At 39.3% G+C, this 23,252-nt stretch overlaps 1 protein-coding gene across 44 annotated transcripts in view; it reads left to right on the top strand.

Annotated features, from left to right (window-relative positions):
- Positions 1–23,252, top strand: part of sox6 (SRY-box transcription factor 6) — a 676,057-nt gene that overhangs the window by 569,198 nt on the left and 83,607 nt on the right. For all 44 annotated transcript variants that reach the window (XM_069898041.1, XM_069898034.1, XM_069897942.1 and 41 more), the window contains one exon: positions 14,846–14,995. In XM_069898041.1, coding sequence (XP_069754142.1) covers positions 14,846–14,995 — 150 coding nt within the window. The remainder of the gene's footprint in view (positions 1–14,845; positions 14,996–23,252) is intronic.

The following is a 23,252-nucleotide window of genomic DNA, read 5'->3' as shown; positions in this document are numbered from 1 at the left end:
AAGCCGGCGCCATCTTATGGAAGCAAGAATGGCGCCGGCATCATACTTAGCCAGGCAGGAGTCCTCTGCACCTTGGAGGTTTCAAACGTCAGGTCCGTGGCTTCAATTGAACAGGTAGGCCTCAATTCTTCAACACTTTTAAAAGGTAGTTTCTTCTGCAGTTGAGTTTTTTTTTACATTAGTAGCCATTACAACCCACTAATGTTCCCAAAAGTAAAAATACAACTTTTAATCACTTTTATAAACTTTAAAAACGGGTGCTTAAAAAACTAGCTGAGGAAGGGTTGGACCGTACGTCTGTCCTCTACGCCATCTTGCCACGCCCCCAAGCTAAAACTAGTTAAGGCAGTTCATGAACAGAGTTTTCAGGTGTTGTTGAAAGTGCTGAATGTCTGCCCAGCAGTTGAAACATCACTCTCTTATTGAATATATCAACTTGAGATATGAACATTACAGGTACTGTCTTCTTAGTTCATGTGGCAAAGATAATGTTCAATGATATAATTGATTGGCTTGACTTTCTAGAAAATGAGTTGTAATAAAGAGTGTAACAAGAAAAGAAACCAATTTCACATAATTTAATAAAGGATTTGGGTGCATTTCAACTATATTATATATTTGGTACAAGCACCTTCAAGGAAAAACTCATTGCTGTGAATTAGGAAAAAGGAAGGTGTCTCTTTAAATATTCATTTCATGCCTATTTCAGTGGAGAACAATATATGTCTTTTTAAAATTCTCTATAGAGGTCGAGATCCCTCGCTGTAGTCAGTGATGTTTTTAAATAGACCTTGGTCACATCTGTCCAGCAGACCATGCTGGCTGCTATGAGGCGAAGGACCTTTAATGGACCCTAAACTCATTCAGCCACATTATCTTGCCCAGCAGTGAGTAAGCTGAGATTTTCCAGAATGTGACAATCACTAGCGGATGCCTTCAAAAAAAGTTGCATTTGATGTCTTGGAGAGAAGTAAAAAAGTACAATGCTGTTTTTACAGTCACAAACAATTAGCAATCTGTTGAGAAGAAGGCAACTATTAAATAAAGAAGGAAGGACTATTCATATCTGTGTGGGAACTTAATCAGGCTCCCATTTCCAATGCTGATGAATCCACAGTTGCCTGAGGTACAATAGAAGAAAGCCCCTTTGTATCTTGATAATGTGTAAGTGATAAAGTTTCCTATAGCAGACATACGTGTTTATATCACAAGATGTTGTTTGTCCAAATTCTTTATTCTGTATGTGTGTGGTTTTTTCTCCTCTGCCTCCCTCTTTCTGTCTGCTTTTCTTTCTCTCTCTCTGTCTCTGTCACTCTCTTTCCCTTTATCTCTTTCTCTTTGTTCCTCTGTCTCTCTCTGTTTCTATTTCTTTCTCTGTATCTGTCTCTCTCTTCCCCTCCCACCCTTTTCTACTGTAGCATTCCGTGTAGCAGTCGGATGCTTCTGTGCTTGGGAGCACTTTGATCAGCTGCTGCATTTTTCCACTTGCCGAAAAGTAGTTGCTTTTGTTAAATGGAATTGGATGCAGTTCTTTCAGTAATGTCGGGGTGTACCGGGACTCGAAAACTGGCTGCGATTTGCTCATAGCCGTAATCCTGAACAATATCTTTTCAAGAATGCTTCAACATGCTGCTGAGAAGTAGATCTGCTGCTGCAATTCCCCATGCAGAGAAATCCTAATTTCACATGCATCATTCTGTGTAAAGGCAACTGTTTTTCAAATAAAAAAAAATACATTCTGCACTTATTGACACAACCCTACACATACATTTTTGTTCTCATTCAGCAGCAAGAGAAAGTTGAGTGAGGTGGGGTGCATCTGGGATGGGGATAACAGTAATATTCCCTAGTGATGATTGAAGGCCTCTGGATATATGAGATAGTAGGTCTAATGTGGACCAGGTGTGTAGGATTGTATTTGGTAAGATGTGGGTTATCACTAGTGCAATATGAATTTGATTGATTCGTGGAACAGAAGATACATTGATAAATATGACTTGCTGATTGAATTTTGCTTTCTTGCCTTGAAAACTACTCACAGAAATGGGTAGGTGAAGATGCGATGTCTATCAAGTACTCGGACTACTAACAACACTTCTGTTGGCAGAAATAATTTTCTTGAAGATATTATAGACAATTTGAACATCTTGTCACTAAAGAATAATTACAACAAATTAATTTTCGCACAAATTAAACATGATTGAATTAGTTGTATTTGTGTATATCAGATACATCTTGGGACTCCAATATATAAGTTATAGTGTACTATTACTAAAGGCATACATGCCAGACAAAGAGCCCAGGTTTGAAATGTTTGTTACTACCTTTGGATGTGGCTTGACTAGCTGAATTTTTCCAGTTTGTGTGTGTATTGCACTTGATTCCAGGATCTGCAAACTTTCTTGTTGAACTGCACATTAAGCGTCAATTGGACAAAATGTTAAACGGAAGTCTAAACTGCTCTGTCAGGTGAATGTAAAATATCCCATATCAGTATTTCAAAGAGGACAAGAAGAACAACCCATTGGAATGAATGCCAGCATTGATTCCTCAATTAACATCACTAAAACAGCTTATCAATGAGAACATTGCTAACGAGAGGAGGGAAAAAATAAAAGATCTATAATGTCAAAAAAGGTAAAGGAAGCAGCTGCCAGAGAAAGATAAAGGTTGTGCACTCCCAGGAAATGGCCCAGACTGAATAATACTCTTCAATAGATGAAAATGAAAGCCTTGAACCTTCATTTCCAATGTCATGGCCTACAAATAGGCCATAGAATTTTGTGGAAGTAACATCAGATAATCATTGTGTTCTACTTGATTACAATGTGCACGCATTTGGGCAACCTCCTCTGGTTGGTGGTTGGTTGCAAAAGCCACATGTATTCTCATTATGCTCCTTCAGTTACTGTCTGCATATAAAGGCTGTTGAACAAATCCAGAGTTCCTAAATTCGATAAACTTAGAATGTATTGACAAGATTTAAAAAAAATCCTCCTAAGAAATGTTTATAGTCATGAAGTGGCAAAACTAAATTAAGATTTAGTTCCCTTGTAAGAAAATAGTTTACAATCTCTGCAGAATTTTTCCACAGGGTTATTAAAGTTTCGGTTAAGTATTCGAGGAGAATTTAAGTTTCTTTCCTTTTTAAGTAAAATTTTACATGGTAAGTGAATACACTTCTTTGGCAGTGAGTTCACTTAAAAATAAATTTATTCCATCCACAACAAGTTAATAAAGAGATGGTGTTTATAGCAGAGAAAAGCAGTGGGAAACTTATAAGCTTGGAAGATGGAAATGTGTGAAGGAGAAACACGATTTTGCAGTAAAAGTTACAACAAGATAAAATTTAGAGACACAGTTGTAATGTGGAAGCACAAGTAATCTCCCTGAACTTGTACACACTTGTGTTCAAATCTGATCTCTAGTTCCCTTAACCGCATCTCCATTACCTCCATTTGCCTTAGAGCAAATCTCGATTAAATGCAGACCGTTCTCTCTACCATGAGAGTTCTCATCTGTGATTCTCACGGGAGTTTATATACCTCCTGATGCCAATTACAAACAGGTACTTGCAGAGCTACATGATGTGGTCAGTAAACAAGACATGGTGACTTTAACCCAGCCTGTGTCAAGAAAACCCTGCCCAACTACCATCAGCTTGTAACCTCACTTTTACACCAAGATAAGGAAGGCCCATCGTTCTTTCCCAAGACTGTATTTTTGCAAATTGGGTCACCTGGCCGTACTCCTTCTGCCTTCATACAGATAGAGACTATAACGAGAGGCTCTGGAGATCAGGACAGCTAGAAAGTGGTCACAGGCCACAAAGTGGCTGAAGAACGGTTACAGGACTTCCTTGAGTCAGCAGATTGGGGGTGTTCAAGGACTTAGCTGAGAATCTGAACAATTATACCAGGCCTGTCATAGACTTTATCAAAACAGCTGTGAATAAGCGTGTCCCCGCCAAGTCATTGTAATGTGCGTTGAAAGAACCAAAGACTTGTTGATCCAAACTAAGGCTTTTATTAACTAAAAGACTGGAGCATATCACAAGTAGGTCAACCAGTCCAGAATGACCTGGTCTGGCTAGGAGCAGTCCTTTAAAACCTGCCAGTAGGTGGGGCTACACTCTCAACCAATCACAGTCATCCTACACTACCATCTGTACATATGTACATATGCACATTGGTGATAGAATCTGTACTATTACAGTCATTCAGGGTTTTTCCCAACCAGAAGCCCTGGATGAACAATGAAATCTGGAACCTGCTGAGAGCCAATCACAGGCATTTAAGTTCGTATATCCAGATCAATACAGAAGGAACAGGTATGACCTGCGAAAGCTATCTCCTGGGCAAAGTGGAGATTCTGGATGAAAATGGAATCAGTAAGGGATGCCCGAAAGCTGTGGCAGGTCCTAAATGCCATAACTTGCTACAAAACCAAATCTGGTGAAGTAGCAGAAAGCAAGGCTTCACTCCCAGAAGAACTCAATGCCTTCCATGCCTGATTTAACATCAGCCACCGCGAAGAACCTGTTCCCCCGCACCCCAACAGCCCCTGAAGATCCCATTCCTGTCCATATCTGAGGTTGACGTGCGTGCTGCCATCAGGAGAGTGAATCCAAGGAAAGCATCCAGCCCAGACGGAGTACCTGGGTGACTATTAAAAATCTATGCTGACCAACTTACAGATATTCATAGATATCTTCAATATCTCAACTCAGCAGGGCATGGTGCCCACCTGTTTCAAACAGGCATCAATCATACCCAAGAAGAGTGTAGTAGTCTGCCTTAATGACTATGGACCAGTAGCACTACGTCAACAGTGATGAAGTGTTTTGAAATGCTTGTGATGAAGCAGATCAGCTCATATCTCACCAATGACGTGGATCCATTCCAGTTTGCCTATTATAGCAACAGGTCTACAGCACTGGCTCTACGTAAAACGCTGGAACACCTAGGCAGTAAAGATGCATTCATCAGGATGTTCTTTATCAACTACAGTTTGGCATTTAAAACTATTATCCCCTCAAAACTGATTAGAAAACACCAAGACCTGGGCCTCAGCACCCCAGTGTAATTGGATCATGGATTTCCTCACATCCAAACTACAAGATGTTGAACAGTGAGGATTGATAAGAGCATCTCCTCCATAATCTCCATCAGAGCTGTGTTCTTAGCACCCTGCTCTACTCACATTGCACCTACGACTGTGTGGCTCGGTATAACAATAACACCATCTAAAAGGTAAGAGTCAACATACATGAGGGAGATCGAAAATTTAGATGAATGGTGAATCAACAACAACCTTGTACTCAGTGTTACCAAAACTAAGGAGCTGATTGTTGACTTCAGGAAAGGAAAACCAGATGTATACAATCCAGTGATCATTAGGGGATCAGAGGTGGAGAGGGTGAGTAAATTTAAGTTCTTGGGAGTCACTATCTTGAAAAATCTTTCCTAGACCCAACACACCAATGGCATCATGAAGAAAACACGTCAGCACCTCTACTTCTCCTCAGGAGTTTGTGGAGGTTTGGCAAATGTCTACAGATGTGTGGTGGAAAGTGTACTGACTGGCTGCATCACGACCTGGTAAGGGGACATCAATACCCCTGAACAGAAAGACCTCCAAAAAGCAGTGGACACAGTCCAGGACATCACAGGCAAAACCCTCCCCACTATCGAGAACTTCTACAGGGAATAGTGGTGTCAGAGAGCAGCAGCAATCATCAAGGATCCACACCACCCAGCACATGCTCTGTCTTCACTGCTGCCATAAGGAAAGAGGTATAGGTGCCACAAGACTCACACCACCAGGTTCAGGAACAGCTGCTCCCCCTCCACCATCAGACTCCTCAACAACAAACTCAACCAGGGACGCATTTAAGAACTCTTACTTGTGCACTTTATTGATTTTTTACATATATTCCCTCTATATTGCCCAGTCAGTTTGTTAACAGTGGTTATCTGTTTGCAGTTCTTTATTTGTTTACATGCACATGCTGTGGATAGTTTTTTTTTGGCACTACCACTAAGTGGTAATTCTGCCTTGCCTACAGAAAACGAGTATCTCAGGATTGTATGTAATGTCATGTATGTACTCTGACAATAAATCTAAAATCTGTCCTACAACCTTCTGAGGTTTAGAACTCACCAAAGTGCATTCCATTGTTTTTAAAGATGTACCATTTACAGCCGTGTCTCCTGCCATGAATGGGTTATGCCTTAAAGTGTCTCTTCTTCCCTTGACAATCCTTAAAACTTGTTTTTATTCTGAATATCCCCTAATCGGACCTTTTGTCGAATACGGTTCTCTGAAATTCCCTTGAGATTTTTACTAAGTTGAGAATGTTATCTAAATGCGGATTGTTGACTGCAGCATATGTGACAGTCCATCTATGCACTAGTGTACAAACATTTATGACCATTGACTTCTCCGTACTGCAATGCAAATGGCTGTACATTCTCTGGAGACCCACCTCAACATTATGAACACAATGCTGGATGTGCAACATACAATGCAGAGCAGCTCCAGAAGATGCTGGTTAAATAAAGTAGCAAACCTCAATTACATAAAGTCTAAACAACAAAAGCTGAGTGCCCAATTACATAACAAATGTCTGTACAGTCAATTGAGGTAAAAAAATAAAGCAATACAAGTGGTTTTGGGTGTAGCAAGTTGCCCAAACAGAGAAAAGCTATCTCCAGGATTTAAATCAATAGTTGCCCAGGCCTAACTAGAACATTAGAAGTCTACAGGGAACTGCACTAGCACAAAGAGTCAGCAAGACACATCTTTTGCCTTTGCTACATAAAGGACACTGTTTCACCTGCTGAGCTTCTCCAGCATTTTATGTTTTTAACTTTATAATAGGTTCGAAACAAAGAAACTGAAGCTATTTATTTTGCTGATAAAGCATATCATGTGTTAAAGTAGATCTTTTTTTAATGTCTTAGCAGCTCCAGGTGTTTGCAAATACCTATTTTGACTTAAAAAAATGTTCTGGCAAATGATTTGTAAATCCATTTGATCATTTCTCAACAACCTACTGAGCAACTGCATTTCCCTCGAGACTTGCTTGTTTTTTTTCCCCCCTCTTATCCACCTTTACAAATGCGTCCATTCAGAATATGTGCTCCAGTCTTGACATCTGGAGTACTGTGAGTTGGAATACTGGGTTACCGTAAAAATATTGTTGACACAGTACGATGAGAGTGGCTGATACTTATTTTAACTAGGTCAGAGATTTTGCAATATCAAAAATTAAAATGGATTTTTGTATAATTAGGCAGTCATTCAAGCATGAATTAAATAGCAATGCAGAACTCAACATGCTCCAGTACTGCTGGGAGCAAGGAGCTTTGCATTCACAAATACCCTGGCCATAAATCTGCCTTGTTAAACAACAATATGTGTTATAATACACCCAGTATTTATTTGCCTTAAAACATGTTCGGTACAGCCCTATCTGAACCTTCATTTAACTCTGCAAAATTCTCCTCTGAATTTGGAAAGAGTTCTTCTCTTCAAACTATGTTATATAAGGTATCAAAGCTTGTTCCTTAACAAGGAAACTCAGATGATCAGGCAATTCCACCATAAAAGTCAATATAGCAGAGGTCACAAGATGGACGTCAGGAAATGGAACTTGGTATTTTAAGAGCACTGAGGACAGGAAAGTGTCTATTATGGAGATGGGTTTGAAGATGAGTCACAGTGTGTATTCTATTTATTTATTTTGCAGAATGAACTCATTTTAAAAATAAGACTGAAGTGGTCAAAATCGGCTGAGTTCAAACATGACGTTGGCATTTACACACCTTGGGTTGGAAATCTCTTTGTTTGCATTTCTTCCCAGTCCATAGTGATTGGATTCTAGTGCCATGGGGTTTTTGGATTATGTTAAAAGACTTTATGTAAATGCAAGTTGTTAGTAAATTAAAAGGAAGGGCAGAATTCAAACAAGAACTGCTAAAATCTCATCTTCAAGGTCAGGAAATGATATCAGATGCAGAGGAAAACCAGGATTAAAATTATCAAATTGAATGATGGAAGATCATGAAAAAATACACATTTAGGAACAAGAATAACCGTCCAACTTATCACAGTTGGCATGTTATTTCTATTTACCCCCCTGCCTCACAGGCAAGTCCATAGTTCAATAAAAATGAAACATTGTGTGCCTGAACTATTATAGTCATAATCCTCTGATGGACATATTGATCTGGAGATATTTCTATTTCTTTATTGTTGGAAGTATCTCTGTACCTGAGAGACTGAAATAAGATTGAGACATAACTCAATAAAGCTCACTGTAACTGTGCAGTTCTGCCCCAGTTTGTAATCCAGTGAAAAATAAGTTTATTTTTATTGAACATTTACAGTAAAACCCCTGATATCAGTTACCTATGGGGATTGATAAATACCAGGTAAGTATACTTTCCATTTGCCTGAGACTTGCTTTTTACAATGCCTAACAAATACACCTGCATTAAGAATAAACAGTTTAAAATACAAAAATACTATATCATAGTTAGAATGAACAAATTTCACTTGTATGAATATATAAACCTTAGATCACTTTATTTTATTTTCAGTCACATTGTTTTAAAATATTCAGCCGTAGCTGCATCTGCAGCTTCCTCCCCCTCCATGGAGCTGCCTGAAAGATGAACAATAGCATTATAGATAATTAATTCCCCTTCCCCCAAGTTTACAGATGAAGCCTCTTACTGGGGCAACTCTTACTAAGCAGGGATAAGGAGACATTTTAAGATAGTCCCCTCAATGGTGATCGGCATCATCCAGCCCGACACCCTGGCTGACACCATCGCTGTTCCACACAACTTTATTCAAACTGATGCAATGAGTAAAGCACGGCAAGGCACTCCACTGGCTGAATGTACACATCTTCACCAAAGATTTATGTATTACTTCAGAGAGCATTTACTTTTACAATTTTAAACTTTCGTGTTTTTACCTATTATTTTATTCTTGTTCATTTTCATCTTTTTTGCTGCTTGCTTGAGGCTGCTGTTTGCTTAAATTCTGGATATCAGGGGTTTTACTATATGCTTGACAACAGACATTGCTTAGTGATAAGAGTAATTGTTTCCACATATAACTGTGGAGGCAATCTCTGGAAAGTAGAACGTAAGAATCTGGAGCAAAAGGTGGTCATCTGGCTTTTTGCTGGTTGCTTAAGGCTGCTGTTTGGTTGAATTCTGGATATCAGGGGTTTTACTATATGCTTGAGAGCAGACATTGCTTAGTGAGAAGAGTAATTGTTTCTAAATATAACTGTGGAGACAATCTCTGGAAAGTAGAACGTAAGAATCTGGAGCAAAAGGTGGTCATCTGGCTTTTTGAATCTGCTCTGTAATTAATCAAGATCATGGCCCATCTTCTACCTTAGTATCACCTCCCTGCACTACGCTCATTTCCGTGAAAGACTAGAAATCCATTGATGACTGAGCCTCCCTGTCTCTCTCAGTAGACAATTCCAAAGATTCACCATTCTCTCAATGAGGACATTTCTCCTCACACCTTACAGGAGCGGTGTACCCCTGATTCTGAGACTGTGACCCATGGTTCTGAATTGTGAACCCAGAGGAAATATTCTCTTGTCACCCATCTTGTTCAACATTGTCAGAATTTTGCTCTCTTTAATAAGTATGATAAATTCAGAGTGGTTCCCTGCAGTTGTTTGCTGCTCCAACATTAGCACATATGTCGAGGAACCAACTCGGGAGCAGGCCATTTTAGACTGGGTATTATGTAATGAAAAGGGGCTAATCAGCAATCTTGTTGTACGAGGCCCTTTGGGTAGGAGCAATCACAATATGATCGAATTCTCACTCGACATGGAGAGTGAAGCAATTAAAACCGAGATTAAGGTCCTGAATTTAAATAAAGGGAATTATGATGGTATGAGACATGAGTTGAGTAAGATTGATTGGGTGGTGTTTATGGTTGGGGGGGGGGGGGGGGGTTGTTGACGGTGGATAGACAATGGAAAGCATTCAAAGATCTAATGGAAGAATTGCAGAAATCGTTTATACCGGTTTGTCATAAAAATAATCCAAAAAAGGTGACTCAACCGTGGATAACAAGGGAAATTAGAGACAGCGTTAGGTCCAAAGAGAGAGCATATCAATTGGCCAAAAAAAGTACCAAATCCGAAGACAAAGGGATTAATCAAGAGGGCAAAAATAAATTACGAAAGTAAGCTTGTGGCAAACATAAAAGCCAGCTGCAAAAGCTTTTATAGATATGTCAAGAGGAAAAGATTGGTGAAATCCAGAGTAGGTCCCTTGCAGTCAGAATCAGGGGAATATATAATGGGGAATAAGGAAATGGCAGACCAATTAAATTCTTACTTTAGTTCTGTTTCCACAAGAGAGGATACAAATAACCTCCCAAGGATGTTGGGAAACATAGAGACTAATGCAAGGGAGGAGCTGAAAGAAATCAGTATCTCTAAGGAAATTGAAGGGATTGAAGGCCGATAAATCCCAAGGGCCTGATAATCTACATCCTAGGGTACTTAAAGAAGTGGACATTCAGATAGCAGATGCTTTAAGAATTATTTTCCAGAACTCGATAGATTCAGGATCAGTACCCATGGATTGGAGGGTAGCTAATGTTACCTCACTATTTAAAAAGGTGGGGGGGGGGGTAGAGAAAAAGCGGGGAATTATAGGCCGGTGAGCCTTACATCAGTAGTGGGCAAAATGATGGAATCCATTGTTAAGGATGTCTTCTTCTCTTTGGCTTGGCTTCGTGGACAAAGATTTATGGAGGGGTAAATGTCCACGTCAGCTGCAGGCTCGTTTGTGGCTGACAAGTCCGATGCGGGACAGGCAGACACGGTTGCAGCGGTTGCAGGGGAAAATTGGTTGGTTGGGGTTGGGTGTTGGGTTTTTCCTCCTTTGTCTTTTGTCAGTGAGGTGGGCTCTGCGGTCTTCTTCAAAGGAGGTTGCTACCCGCCGAACTGTGAGGCACCAAGATGCACGGTTTGAGGCGATATCAGCCCACTGGCGGTGGTCAATGTGGCAAGCACCAAGAGATTTCTTTAGGCAGTCCTTGTACCTCTTATTTGGTGCACCTCTGTCACGGTGGCCAGTGGAGAGCTTGCCATATAACACGATCTTGGGAAGGCGATGGTCCTCCATTCTGGAGACGTGACCTACCCAGCGCAGTTGGATCTTCAGCAGCATGGATTCGATGCTGTCGGCCTCTGCCATCTCGAGTACTTCGATGTTAGGGATGAAGTTGCTCCAATGAATGTTGGGGATGGAGCGGAGACAACGCTGGTGGAAGCGTTCTAGGAGCCGAAGGTGATGCCGGTAGAGGACCCATGATTCGGAGCCAAACAGGAGTGTGGGTATGACAACGGCTCTGTATACGCTTATCTTTGTGAGGTTTTTCAGTTGGTTGTTTTTCCAGACTCTTTTGTGTAGTCTACCAAAGGCGCTATTTGCCTTGGCGAGTCTGTTGTCTATCTCGTTGTCGATCCTTGCATCCGATGAAATGGTGCAGCCGAGATAGGTAAACTGGTTGACCGTTTTGAGTTTTGTGTGCCCGATGGAGATGTGGTGGGGGCTGGTAGTCATGGTGGGGAGCTGGCTGATGGAGGACCTCAGTTTTCTTCAGACTGACTTCCAGGCCAAACATTTTGGCAGTTTCCGCAAAACAGGACGTCAAGCGCTGAAGAGCTGTCTCTGAATGGGCAACTAAAGCGGCATCGTCTGCAAAGAGTAGTTCACGGAGAAGTTGCTCTTGTGTCTTGGTGTGAGACGCTGTTTACATCTGGTACCGCACGGATGGCAGTCTCTTCAATCTGAGGTTAAGTATGTAATAGCGGAGCATATGACTAGCAGAGAAGGGATCGGACAGAGTCAACATGGATTTACAAAAGGTAAATCGTGCTTGACAAATCTATTGGAATTCTTTGAGATGGTGACAGGTAAAATAGATGGGGGAGAGCCAGTGGATGTGGTGTACCTGGATTTCCAAAAGGCCTTCAATAAGGTTCCACGTAAACGACTGGAATGCAAAATCAAGGCTCATGGGATTGGGGGAAAAGTATTGATGTGGATTGAGAACTGGCTGGCAGATAGAAGACAGAGAGTTGGGATAAACGGGTCATTTTCTGAGTGGCAGGCGGTGACCAGTGGGGTGCCGCAGGGATCTGTACTGGGACCCCAGCTGTTCACAATTTACATTAATGATCTAGATGAGGGGATTGGATGTAATATCTCCAAATTTGCAGACGACACTAAGCTAGGAGGGGTTGTGTGCACTGAAGAGGGGTTCAGGAAGCTCCAGTGTGATTTGGACAAATTGGGGGACTGGGCAGATACATGGCAAATGCACTACAATGTGGATAAATGAGAGGTTATCCACTTTGGTAATACATACCAGAGGGCAGATTACTAGTTGAATGGCAATAGATTGGGAGATGGGCAAGTGCAGAGAGACCTAGGGGTTCTTGTACACCTGTCACTGAAGGCGAGCATGCAGGTACAGCAGGCAGTTAAAAAGGCAAATGGTATGTTGGCCTTCATATCAAGAGGGTTTGAGTATAGGAATAAGGATACCTTACTGCAGCTGTACAGAGCCTTGGTGAGATCACACCTGGAGTATTGTGTGCAGTTTTGGTCGCCTTATTTGAGGAAAGATGTTCTTGCAATTGAGGGAGTGCAAAGGCGATTCACCAAGCTGATACCTGGAATGGCAGGAATAACTTATGAGGAAAGATTGCACAATTTGGGATTGTACTCGCTGGAGTTTAGAAAATTGAGAGGGGATCTCATAGAGACATATAAAATTCTGGCAGGACTGGACAGAATGGATGCAGAAGGGATGTTTCCAATGGTGGGGGAGTCCAGAACCCGGGGCCATGGTTCGAGGATAATAGGCAAACCATTTAGAACCAAGATGAGGAGGAATTTCTTTACCCAGAGGGTGGTGAATCTGTGGAATTCATTGCCAGAGAGGGCAGTAGAGGCAGGTTCATGGAATACATTTAAGAGGGAATTAGATATATTTCTTCAGTATAAGGGAATTAGGGGTTACGGAGAGAAGGTGGGGTCGGGGTACTGAACTTTAAGATCAGCCATGATCTCATTGAATGGTGGAGCAGGCTCGAAGGGCCGAATGACCCACTTCTGCTCCTATCTTCTATGTTATGTTTCCTTGTGCCGCATTCATTAGAATGGATTCCTGATTGTAGATGTAGCTCATTAGTTTATATTTATTGACTTACCTTTACTTCACAGTTGTTAGAAGGTGGAATCTCCTACCATCTGTCATGTTGAGCTGAACAGAATGAACATTTAAGGAAATGAAAACAAAACACTGCAATGAAATGATGATAGGTGCATAGGTATCTGAAATGTATACCTCACTGTCCAAACGATCTGTTCTTAACATGTAAATTCTGTCCAACAAAACATTCTGGCAAAAACACTGCCATCCTAACACATATAAGGAGTAGCAGCTACTCAAATAAAGACAACAGTGTATTATTGTGGAACTTATTGGTATTTACAAATTGGCAAGTGAAGAAACTCATTAATATATAAGATTTAAATAGTGAATTTGGATATACAGCACGGTAACAGGTCTTTTGGTCCATGCTGCCCAATTACCCGCAATTGACCTGCAATTCCAGTACTTTTCTTTTTATTTTTTATTTTTCACACTATAAACCACATTGATCAAGATACATACATTTTCCTTTTCAAATATATACAGTCCAGTACTTATTGAGTGTGGGAGGAACCCAGACCACCCAGAGGAAGCACAAGCAGACACGGGGGAAAAGTACAAACACCTTACAGACTGCACCGGATTTGAACCCCGATCATTGGCGCTGGAACAGTGTTGTGCTAACCACTACACTGGCAGTGCCGCACCTCTCAGAATGTTCCTGAACTACTCACCAAGACGGGATAAAGATCTGGCCGGGTAAAGTGGTTTGTCAACAGTAATGGTTTCTATTCACATTTTTTTTAATTTGTACGCACTGTAAAAATTAAATAATTTGACAATTTACCAATCCTTTACCCACACTGTGTATGATAGAAATATCTTGTTACTACTTTGTTTTGAAAAAATAGGGGAATGAAAAGTTGAGCGATGAGGATAAAGATTCTTTGGAGTGGATGAAGAGGGTCTGGAGAAGTATTTTATAAAATGAGTGGAGTGTGCTGAGACTTGGGGTCTGGGCAGAGAAATCCTGAGGACAGGATTATGATGGGTGGTCAGGCTACCAGCAGGAAGTGGTGGAGCATTAGATTGTGCAGAGGAAATGTATTCTATTCATCAACACTCCAACCTCACACTGTGACACCATCAAATTATTAATGGAAATAAAGCAACAATTTATGGAAAATGAGATAAGGGTGGGAGGAAACCTCAGAATGCAAATAATGTTGGCATCATATGAGCTTTGTGACTTTGACCTGTTGAACAACTATTTGCCTGATAGCTCATCGGCCAACCATGGAAATAACTGTCATTGTAAGTATGAAGTATATACGCCATTTTTAACATTTTTAAAGATTTTATATTTGAATATTCTCATTTCACAAGTGCACCAGTTGTGTGTGTGTGTGTGTGTTGATCAGTTCCTTGCTCTTTTCAGATTACAGATGGTAATCAATCTTGCAGGTATAAAATTTTAACCATTCTGATCGAGTGATTTGATAGGAATGAATGCCATCTACTACAGGCCTGCTTCATAGCTTGATCTTCCCAAATCTTCAGCAGAATTACATATGAGTAAAATGTTCTGATATTCATGAGGTATGTTCTCTCACCTTTTCAGCAGCTGTACGCAGCACAACTGGCCAATATGCAGGCATCGCCTGGTTCTAAGATCCCGTCCACTCAACAGCCAACAAACCCAGCAGGTGCACTTTCACCAACAGCTCTGAAAAGTGAAAAGCAAGGGACCAGCCCTGTGGCTCAAGTTAAGGTGCATAATGCATGTCTGTTACTACATGTTTTATCCAGTATTTCCCTTGCCCAATAAAATCCTTGCTTACTTAAATTGCTGTAAACTCATTGTTAGAAGCTTTGATGTGTAAGCTATCAAATATTAATGGAATTATTAAATATTACTTATGGGAGCTGATCTCCCAGAGCAAAGCACATGGGTAATCCAAGGTGGAGCCCAAGTGTGATTTTAAGATGCAGAGCTTGTAACTATGTTGAACTTGATCCATTTTATTACATTGCTCAGATACTTCCAGTGGAAAAAAAAGTGGCCTAATTAATATCAGCCTAAGTATGAAATAAAATGCTGATAGTGAAATACCGACTTCTGTCCACAGGCAGAAATCAGATTATCAAGAAAGGAAGTGATTCTCTGAATTCTGATGGATACATGCAAGATACAACAGTTTTTAACAGAAATGCTTCTAATTCTGTGTTTATTAAGCCTGCTCTCTTATTTTGTTTGGTATGGAACTGATGCTTTTTTTTTGTCTACTGGAATCATTTCTGAGAAAGGAGTTTATAACTAATGAAGCTCACCAACCTCCCCCACACCATCCTCACTTTTCGAAGTTAACACATAGGATTCTGAGTTAGATGGGGAAAACACCCAGGATGTTAGTTAGAGCTAGTATTTCTGGCATTAAGCACCCATACGTGCCCTTACTTTGACAGTTTTTTTCAAGTGCTGGTATTCCCTTAATCTAAGGAAGAAAGATATTTGAATTCATGCAGCATTTTTCATATCCCTTTCAAAATATCACAAAGCACTTGCAGCCAATTAAGTACTCTTTTAAAATTACAGAAACAGTATAATGTGGGAAATGCAGAAGCCGGATTGCTTACAGGAAACTGCAGTGTGACAGTGATGAGGGAATTTACTTCAGAAATATTAAATGAGGAATAAATATTGTCTGGGGTTAACTCCTTCACTCTTTCACCCTTACAAACAGTTACTAAGGTACAAAAAGCTGGATAATATCTCTGATCCTTTTCCTCTCTAAAGCACTTTTTTTCTATAACCTCGCTTTCACTGAAATATTGGAGATAGTGCTATTACCTTCTTATATAGCTCAGTGTCAAATTTGAATTAATGATTTCCCTGCAAAAAGTTGGCTCCAGGTTACGGCAATAGCACTATATCAATGTCCGTAATTGTGGTAGGCGCTCCCACTCCACCAACTGCAAAACCTGCATCTATGGGGAAGAGTTGGAGTGTTTTTTTAAGTGAACTTACATAAACATATGACTGAGAAGATTGTGCAGATGGGGTTAGTTGAAAATACACTCAAGGAGACTCGTGTGGGGCACAAACAATGGCATAGACAAATTCAGTTGAATGGGCTCCCATCTTTAATGTATATTCTGGTAAAACGAACAAGTCAATGAGGGATGAAAGGGAAATACTTCATTTAAGAGTCAGCTAAGCATGCGGCTGCTTTTAGCGAAATATTCAGGGTATTCCAAATGCTAAATTTACTGTACCAGTGCAGGTGTAAGAAATTTAAAAAAAAACATTTAAAGAATAACACAGAATATTGTTGGGGAGATATAAACCATGCAGATTTGGATTATATTACTGAAGAGCAGTGGAAGTTCCAAATTATTTGGATACCCAAATGTTTAATAGCTAAAAAACATACAATTATAATCATTTATTACTGAGCAGTGAAATGATACAGAATATTCCTATAAGTACAAATGAGGTAAATGACTAGATTATATTGTTTTACTGATGCTAAATATTCATGAAAAAGTCTGGAATTTTCTTCTGCCTCAATATCTTCTTGAGAGATGAGACAAGTTTCAAGTTCAAGTTTCAATTTTGTCACGTGCTGAGGTAGAGTGAAAATATTTATTTTTAGTGCTATACAGCAAGCCTATCCATGCATAAGTACAGCAGAATAAAAGGCAGTAAGGAGGGTAGGGGTACAGTGAGATCGCTTCGAGCAGTGAAAGAGCAACTTTATTTTACTGGTGTGAAGTATGTTCTATAGTCTCATCATCTGTTAGAAAACTATCCTTTTTAATCTAGTGGTCACACTCTTGAATCTTCTTCCCGACGGCAGGAAGGAGTGTGGTCTGGGTCAGATGAATTCTTTATTATATTGGCCTGCTTTTCCAAAGCATTGGGAAGTATAGATTGGGTCGCTAGAGGGAAGGAAGATTTGTGTGATGATGTGAGCAGCATTCAGGATTCTGCAGGAACTTGGTGTAGCCTCTTATTTTAAATCAGGGTGCTCTCAAAGCAGCACTGATGACAGCTTAAATTAGTGTGAGTCTCCATTCTTTTCATTCAGAGTTGAGAACTGAGTCTAGCTTAATAATTAAAATCAAACAAAAATATGCAGTCAAATGAGTCATTCAACCCAGCAGTCTATAATTTGGCTAAGATTATTTACAAAGTACCAGACATGGCCCCTGTCACATTCATTTAGCATCCTTTGGGAAAGTTTCACAGAACATGAAATTGGTGATTAATTTAATCTGGGGAGCATGTGTGATATCTCGTAGCCCTAGTCAGTTTCTTACTGAAGCTGATATTGTTTATAAGTAAAGGAAAAGGCCATCAAGTTTTAAAACAAAAAAAGTCTTTGCCCTGCAATCAACAGGTTGATGTACAGTTTACTGACATAAAGAACATCCGAATGTTAGATACACCTGTTGTTATAGCTGATGCAGTGTTACTTGCTGATCAAAACTACTTGGTGACCTTTTCTCCCAGGGAGAGTTTATCACTTCTGAGCAGTGCCTCTAGATGGAGTGCTGTGCAAAACTCAGTGCAAAGGGAGACCAGTGGAAAATTGAATCCAAACACCTCTTCATTGTCCATGTGATAATACCAAAATAATTATTTTCTGTGAATCCCTTTTGAATGCCCTGAAGAAAAGAGAAGGAAGAAACAAGTGCAAATTCTTTAATATTGTAATACATTGACATTAGACTTGGAAACCACTTCTATTCAAAATCCTGCTGCATATGAGAAAGGAAGTTGAATCGAATTGCTTGGTGATTTTCAAATTTGCTTGTGTGGTATTTATTGCAATGTGCTAGATCAAAATAACTTAGTGTTCATTCAGTTGAATTGCAATGACATATAAGTTTCTTGGGCTGAAGGGAAATATAAAGCAGTGAACTCCAAGTAAGAATGCAATTCTGAAATTAACAAGGTGAAAAGTGCCATCTTATCAATAGACTTGGATTTGAAGCTAGGGAAAAAAAAGAACAATTTAAGATTTTAAAAAACTGCTGCAACTAGTCTGAAACCTCATTGTGAAAATACAGACAGAAAGAGGGACAAACAGATGTAAATCATAGGAGATTGGATAAAATTGAAGCTAAGTAGAACTGTGGAGCTATTTAATTGATCAGAAGTGAGCTTGTAGGATATTAAAGTAATTAGTTTGGACATGTCCATCTTGTTCCCCTGATTGATGTGTGCTCACAGCTACCTAGAAACAGAAAAAGCTGGCAATGAAGTTGTACAAAGGAGTGGTTATTAAAATCAGATTAATACTTTCTTCCTCATTGTTCACCCAAAAGCAATAGCAATTATATTTTAAAATCTCTCAAACTCTTTGACGCGAAGATAAAGAAAATTTCATTGGTAAGTTAATGCTTTTAGCTTAGGTTAAAAAAATAAATACTGTATATTTTGGCATTCAAGTTTACATTTGCACAAGCATTCAGTGCGCACATACTTTGAGGATTTTTGAACCCTCAAAAAGCATTCAAAAAACAGGGGTTGTCTTATACACGAGAAACAAAAATGAGATCTTAAATTCTACTCAAAAAACCGCTTGACGTATATTCGGCATTGAAGCACCCAAAAAGACCCACTCTACAACAGCTACTGGTATATTAGAAAGAATTTTTTTATTGCAAAAAAACACATTTAAAAGCCTGCAAAATCACTATCACTGAGGCAAAGACCTTGGCAAGCATGTCCAGAGTCTCACTGTTTATACAGTCATCATACAGGCCCCAGTCTGTATCTGAGTCTTCTCCTTAACAAACGAGTTCTCTTCTCATCGAACATTGTTTCTTAAACATTTTCATTCTTTCTCCACTTTCACTGTTCAGGATACATTTCAGATTTAGTTGAGCTAATAGTTATAAATGCAAAGTATATTAGTTCCAAATTAAATTTGTCAACATGAGTAAACATCAACATTACAATAATAAAATTACAGAGTTTATGTAAATAAAGAAAGTACAGAGAGAGACTAATGAGGCTTCCTTTAGTTAAATCTTTTAGGAATTGGCTAATTAGCTTCTTATTTGAATGTTACAGGAGAGAACCACTTCTGTCCCTGAGGTTAAAAAGTACCATTCAACCAAATAATCAGATGTTGCATTCAGTCTTTGTTATCTTCTATTTTTCAATTAACTATGCAATGTACCACAGTTAATACCTCAGCTTTTTGAAACTATCAGAGGAGCAATTTTCTGCTGCAGATACACAAGCACACACACAATCTTAATGAATGTTTTAAAAGAGAATGCACACAACATTTATTTTGTCTGCTGCTGCCTTTTGTTTTCTGTCCACTCCAGAAAATTCTAATTTGTCCTGCATTAGAATTCCATGGCAAATAGCAACTTTTGGCATGTCAGCTGGGCAATGTTCTCTCTAATTTTTATTAATCAGTATGCACATAAAATCTTAGGTTGTGCAATTTTTTTTCTCCCTGTGACAAAAGTATGTGCGCACTGAATGCTTGTGCAAATGTAAAGTTGAAATCGTTTCAAGTTAATTTTGGCACAGTCTATCTCCCATGGCTAATAAAACTGTATTGGAATGTTTTAATATAATACAAGTATGATTGCATTCTATGAAGTAAGTCTAATTATTAATTATTACATTATTTTTGCTAACTAACCTTTTGTGTGCATATTAATTTCCTTTGTGTTCTAATTGCAAAACATGTGTGTGCATGCACACATGTACAGCTGAGAGGGAACTGTGCACCTGAGTGAATATTTTTTATACAATGATCCAGATGGTGAGGGACAGGAGGTTGTTCTCCCGATGGAGCGCTGGTGCTGAGACAGTCTGTAATCCTATAACATTCAAAGAGTTACCCTCCTCTCTCCACCACCAACATGCTGAGATCTGGCTTGGAGGTCAGTTAAAAAACCCATAAGGTGCTGAAGGGTCTTGGATCAGGGAGCTATCTCTATTAGCAGTACTTCTCATATCTACTTGGTGCTCGATGGAATGGAGGAAAGGGTAGGAATTAAAGCATAACGTTTGGGGTTATGGGCAGTTTTGGTTTTGAAAAGGCCAAGTAAAGATCAGGGACCCCAGCATATTCATATGGTGGATGAGGTAAGAGTGGGGAAATGCAGATGCAGTTTGGGAGTACAGCAAGGTGGGAGGTTGGGGAATGTCGGAGACTCCAAGGCTCAGGGAATGAAATGGAGATTGGTTGTAAGGGATTAAAACATGACAATTGTAGGTATGTAGCTGTTCAGGTTGTTTCTGTGGAATGAGGTACAGAATTAACCTTGCACATCAGAGAGTTAATTTTAAACATGGAGAATTCAATATTGAGTGTGGATGGATAGATAATGTCCCCAGACATAGATAAGATGTTGATCCTTGAGTTTGATGGTGAAATGGCTGTCAGTGGGTATGTTTCAGTATGTAGGAGGAGTGTGGGTGGTGCGAAAGTTGAAGGTAGGTCATTCATTTACATTGCGGGTCTCGCAGGTTGGCCTGTGATAGATAGATGTTCGCAGGACAATGCGGTCCAAGTCATCTTATAAATCTGCAAAGCAAGACCCCCATCAATTGTTGTATGTAGAAATCCTATCAAGGTTGTCAGGTGACTGTAAACAGAAATGGCCTAGTCACATTTTTTCATTGGTGCACAACAACCTTGAAAGGGACATTTTTGTGTTTTACTCACAGAATTGCATAACTCAGAAAGAAATGGACAAGCAAAATGTCACTCCCTTCAATTTGAAATGTTTGGGAATCTGGAATGTTACAGGTGGCTAAATTCTTGGGAGGCTTGGGTTGTGTGTTTGGGTGGAACAGTCAGATAGACTTTAGGCATTATGATACATGATCTCATGGAGTTTGAAATTATAGGCATGTTTTAACCCTTTGGACTCCAGCTATTTTTTTAACCTTTCATAATATATACTGCAGACTAGCTCCAAGGGTAAACCGGAGTTAGTTGATCTGTTTAGTCACTGATATAGTGACTAGTCACTGCCCTGTTCATATCCTACGCAGTCCTAGACACTCAAACAACAATTTTGAATGTTCTTACCTTTACTTCCAGTATTTTTTCTTGCTGTGGAACTTGGCGAAGCAGCAGTTTTTACCTCAACCTTTGCAAAGGTGCTCTTTACAGTAGGAACACCAGTGCAAACCAGCTGGTGGTTCGGTATAAAACCAGACCCGAAAACCGGGACACAGAATCCAAAGGGTTATGTTCCACTGTCAGTCGATATATTTATCAACAGAAAGACCAGGTTGATTAGCTGTTGAGTAATTTCTGCCCAACAATAAAAAACTAAAAGTCTCTCTCTGATGTTTTCACAAAATAGGTAATATTCTGTCTTCTGATGCCATTTAGAATACATATGACTTAATGTTAATAATGTGTACATCAAGATAAATGTATATCAGCATATACATTTGAAATGCCCCTAATGCTCGTTTTTCTGACATTATAAATCAGATTATTTGGATTTTCAGTTTAAAGAAACAATTCATTTTTCTAAGTGTAAGATAGCTTTAGTAAATATCTGCATAATACTTCTATGTCTTGCTGTGGTCACTGTTGCAATTTGAATAATGAGGGGCTTTCTGTAGCCATGTGTGCAATATGTTTCTCTTTTCCTACAACACTCTCTTCCCTGTTTTGTGGTTTGTATAGATCCTGAGGGCTGTGTTTTAATAAGAAGATACTTAATCTTACAAACTACTGAGCTATTGTCTACCATTACTTAATTGAAGTTGTTTCCAAATGACAGGGGAAGCAGCTAACAACGTTCTTTTTACTTCAGTGTCTTATTAAATGATCTCAATATAGAAACAAGATGATCAAACTCTGGATTTCTGAGGTTGCTTTAATGGACTCAGCTATCCCCTTCCACAATTGTATCATCTTAAGATTTTATCAATTTGAGCTATGCTTTAGGGGTAAATGCTACATATAAATTAGAAACAGTCAAGGCCCACATTGAACATCAGGTCACTTCCATGGGTAAATCTTCCTACTAATTACATTGGACAATGATTATTTTTCAAAAAGTTTACTTCCTGGAAAAAAAAATTGGGATTATGATAGACAAACTCAAGATGAACGCAAAGATAGTTTCAGATTTGCTGCAACATATAGGAAGATGGAGAAACATTAATTTAACTTTGATTGAATTTAGCACGCTTAATTGCATAATGATACTGACACATTGTGTTAGATTGACTGATCTAAAAATGTTTTGCCGATGATTTTTATTTCTACTCAGCATCCGATGCCTCTCGTGTCAGTGTCCAACAATAATTGGTCAGCGTTGATGGATTCTTGTTGCCCTGATACTGCTTTTCCATGGTTGCAATGTCCTGGTGAATCTTTTCACCCTGTTCGTCACTGACTGCCCCAAGAGCAGCAGGGAAGTAGTCCAAGAGCGAATGCAGAAAATTAATTTTCAGTGACATGTTGTACTTCATGGTTTTGTATGCTTGAAATAGACAGAAAATCTCAAAAATACGTTCTATCCAAAAAAGGGTTCATCATAGGAAATATTTACTGTTATTTTTGTGATCAGCAGTGCAAAATTCATCAAATACATCCAATAATGTTCAGGAAGTAAACTCTTCATTGTCCAATGTTATTCCTCTCTAATTCACTGCATCCATTCTTTCAACTAATTTTTAACTGCTTTACATATTACACTTACTTCAGTAGGTGCACCATTTTACTTATGGAACTGAAATGCTTTTGGAAGATTGCATACTATGACTGCGAGACATTCCAACATCCATTTTGGGTGTTAACCTCTCAAAACTCCAAGTTGTTGATTGCTCAGGACTTTTCTTATCAAATTGACTGTTAAATGCAAGGATATTTTTTTACAAAGGTTAGGTGCAATTTTGCTTAAAAATGGAAATGCCTGTGTGAGCTTTAAATATTTAACAACATTTCTATCAACAATGTTCACTGTTATTCTGTCGAAGTAAAGGTGAGTGGGTTCAATTGAAAACTTACCTCTGTGAT

This window comes from Narcine bancroftii, chromosome 1, assembly GCF_036971445.1.
Source record: "Narcine bancroftii isolate sNarBan1 chromosome 1, sNarBan1.hap1, whole genome shotgun sequence".
NCBI classification, from domain to species: domain Eukaryota; kingdom Metazoa; phylum Chordata; class Chondrichthyes; order Torpediniformes; family Narcinidae; genus Narcine; species Narcine bancroftii.
This window is presented reverse-complemented; position numbering and strand designations above follow the sequence as displayed.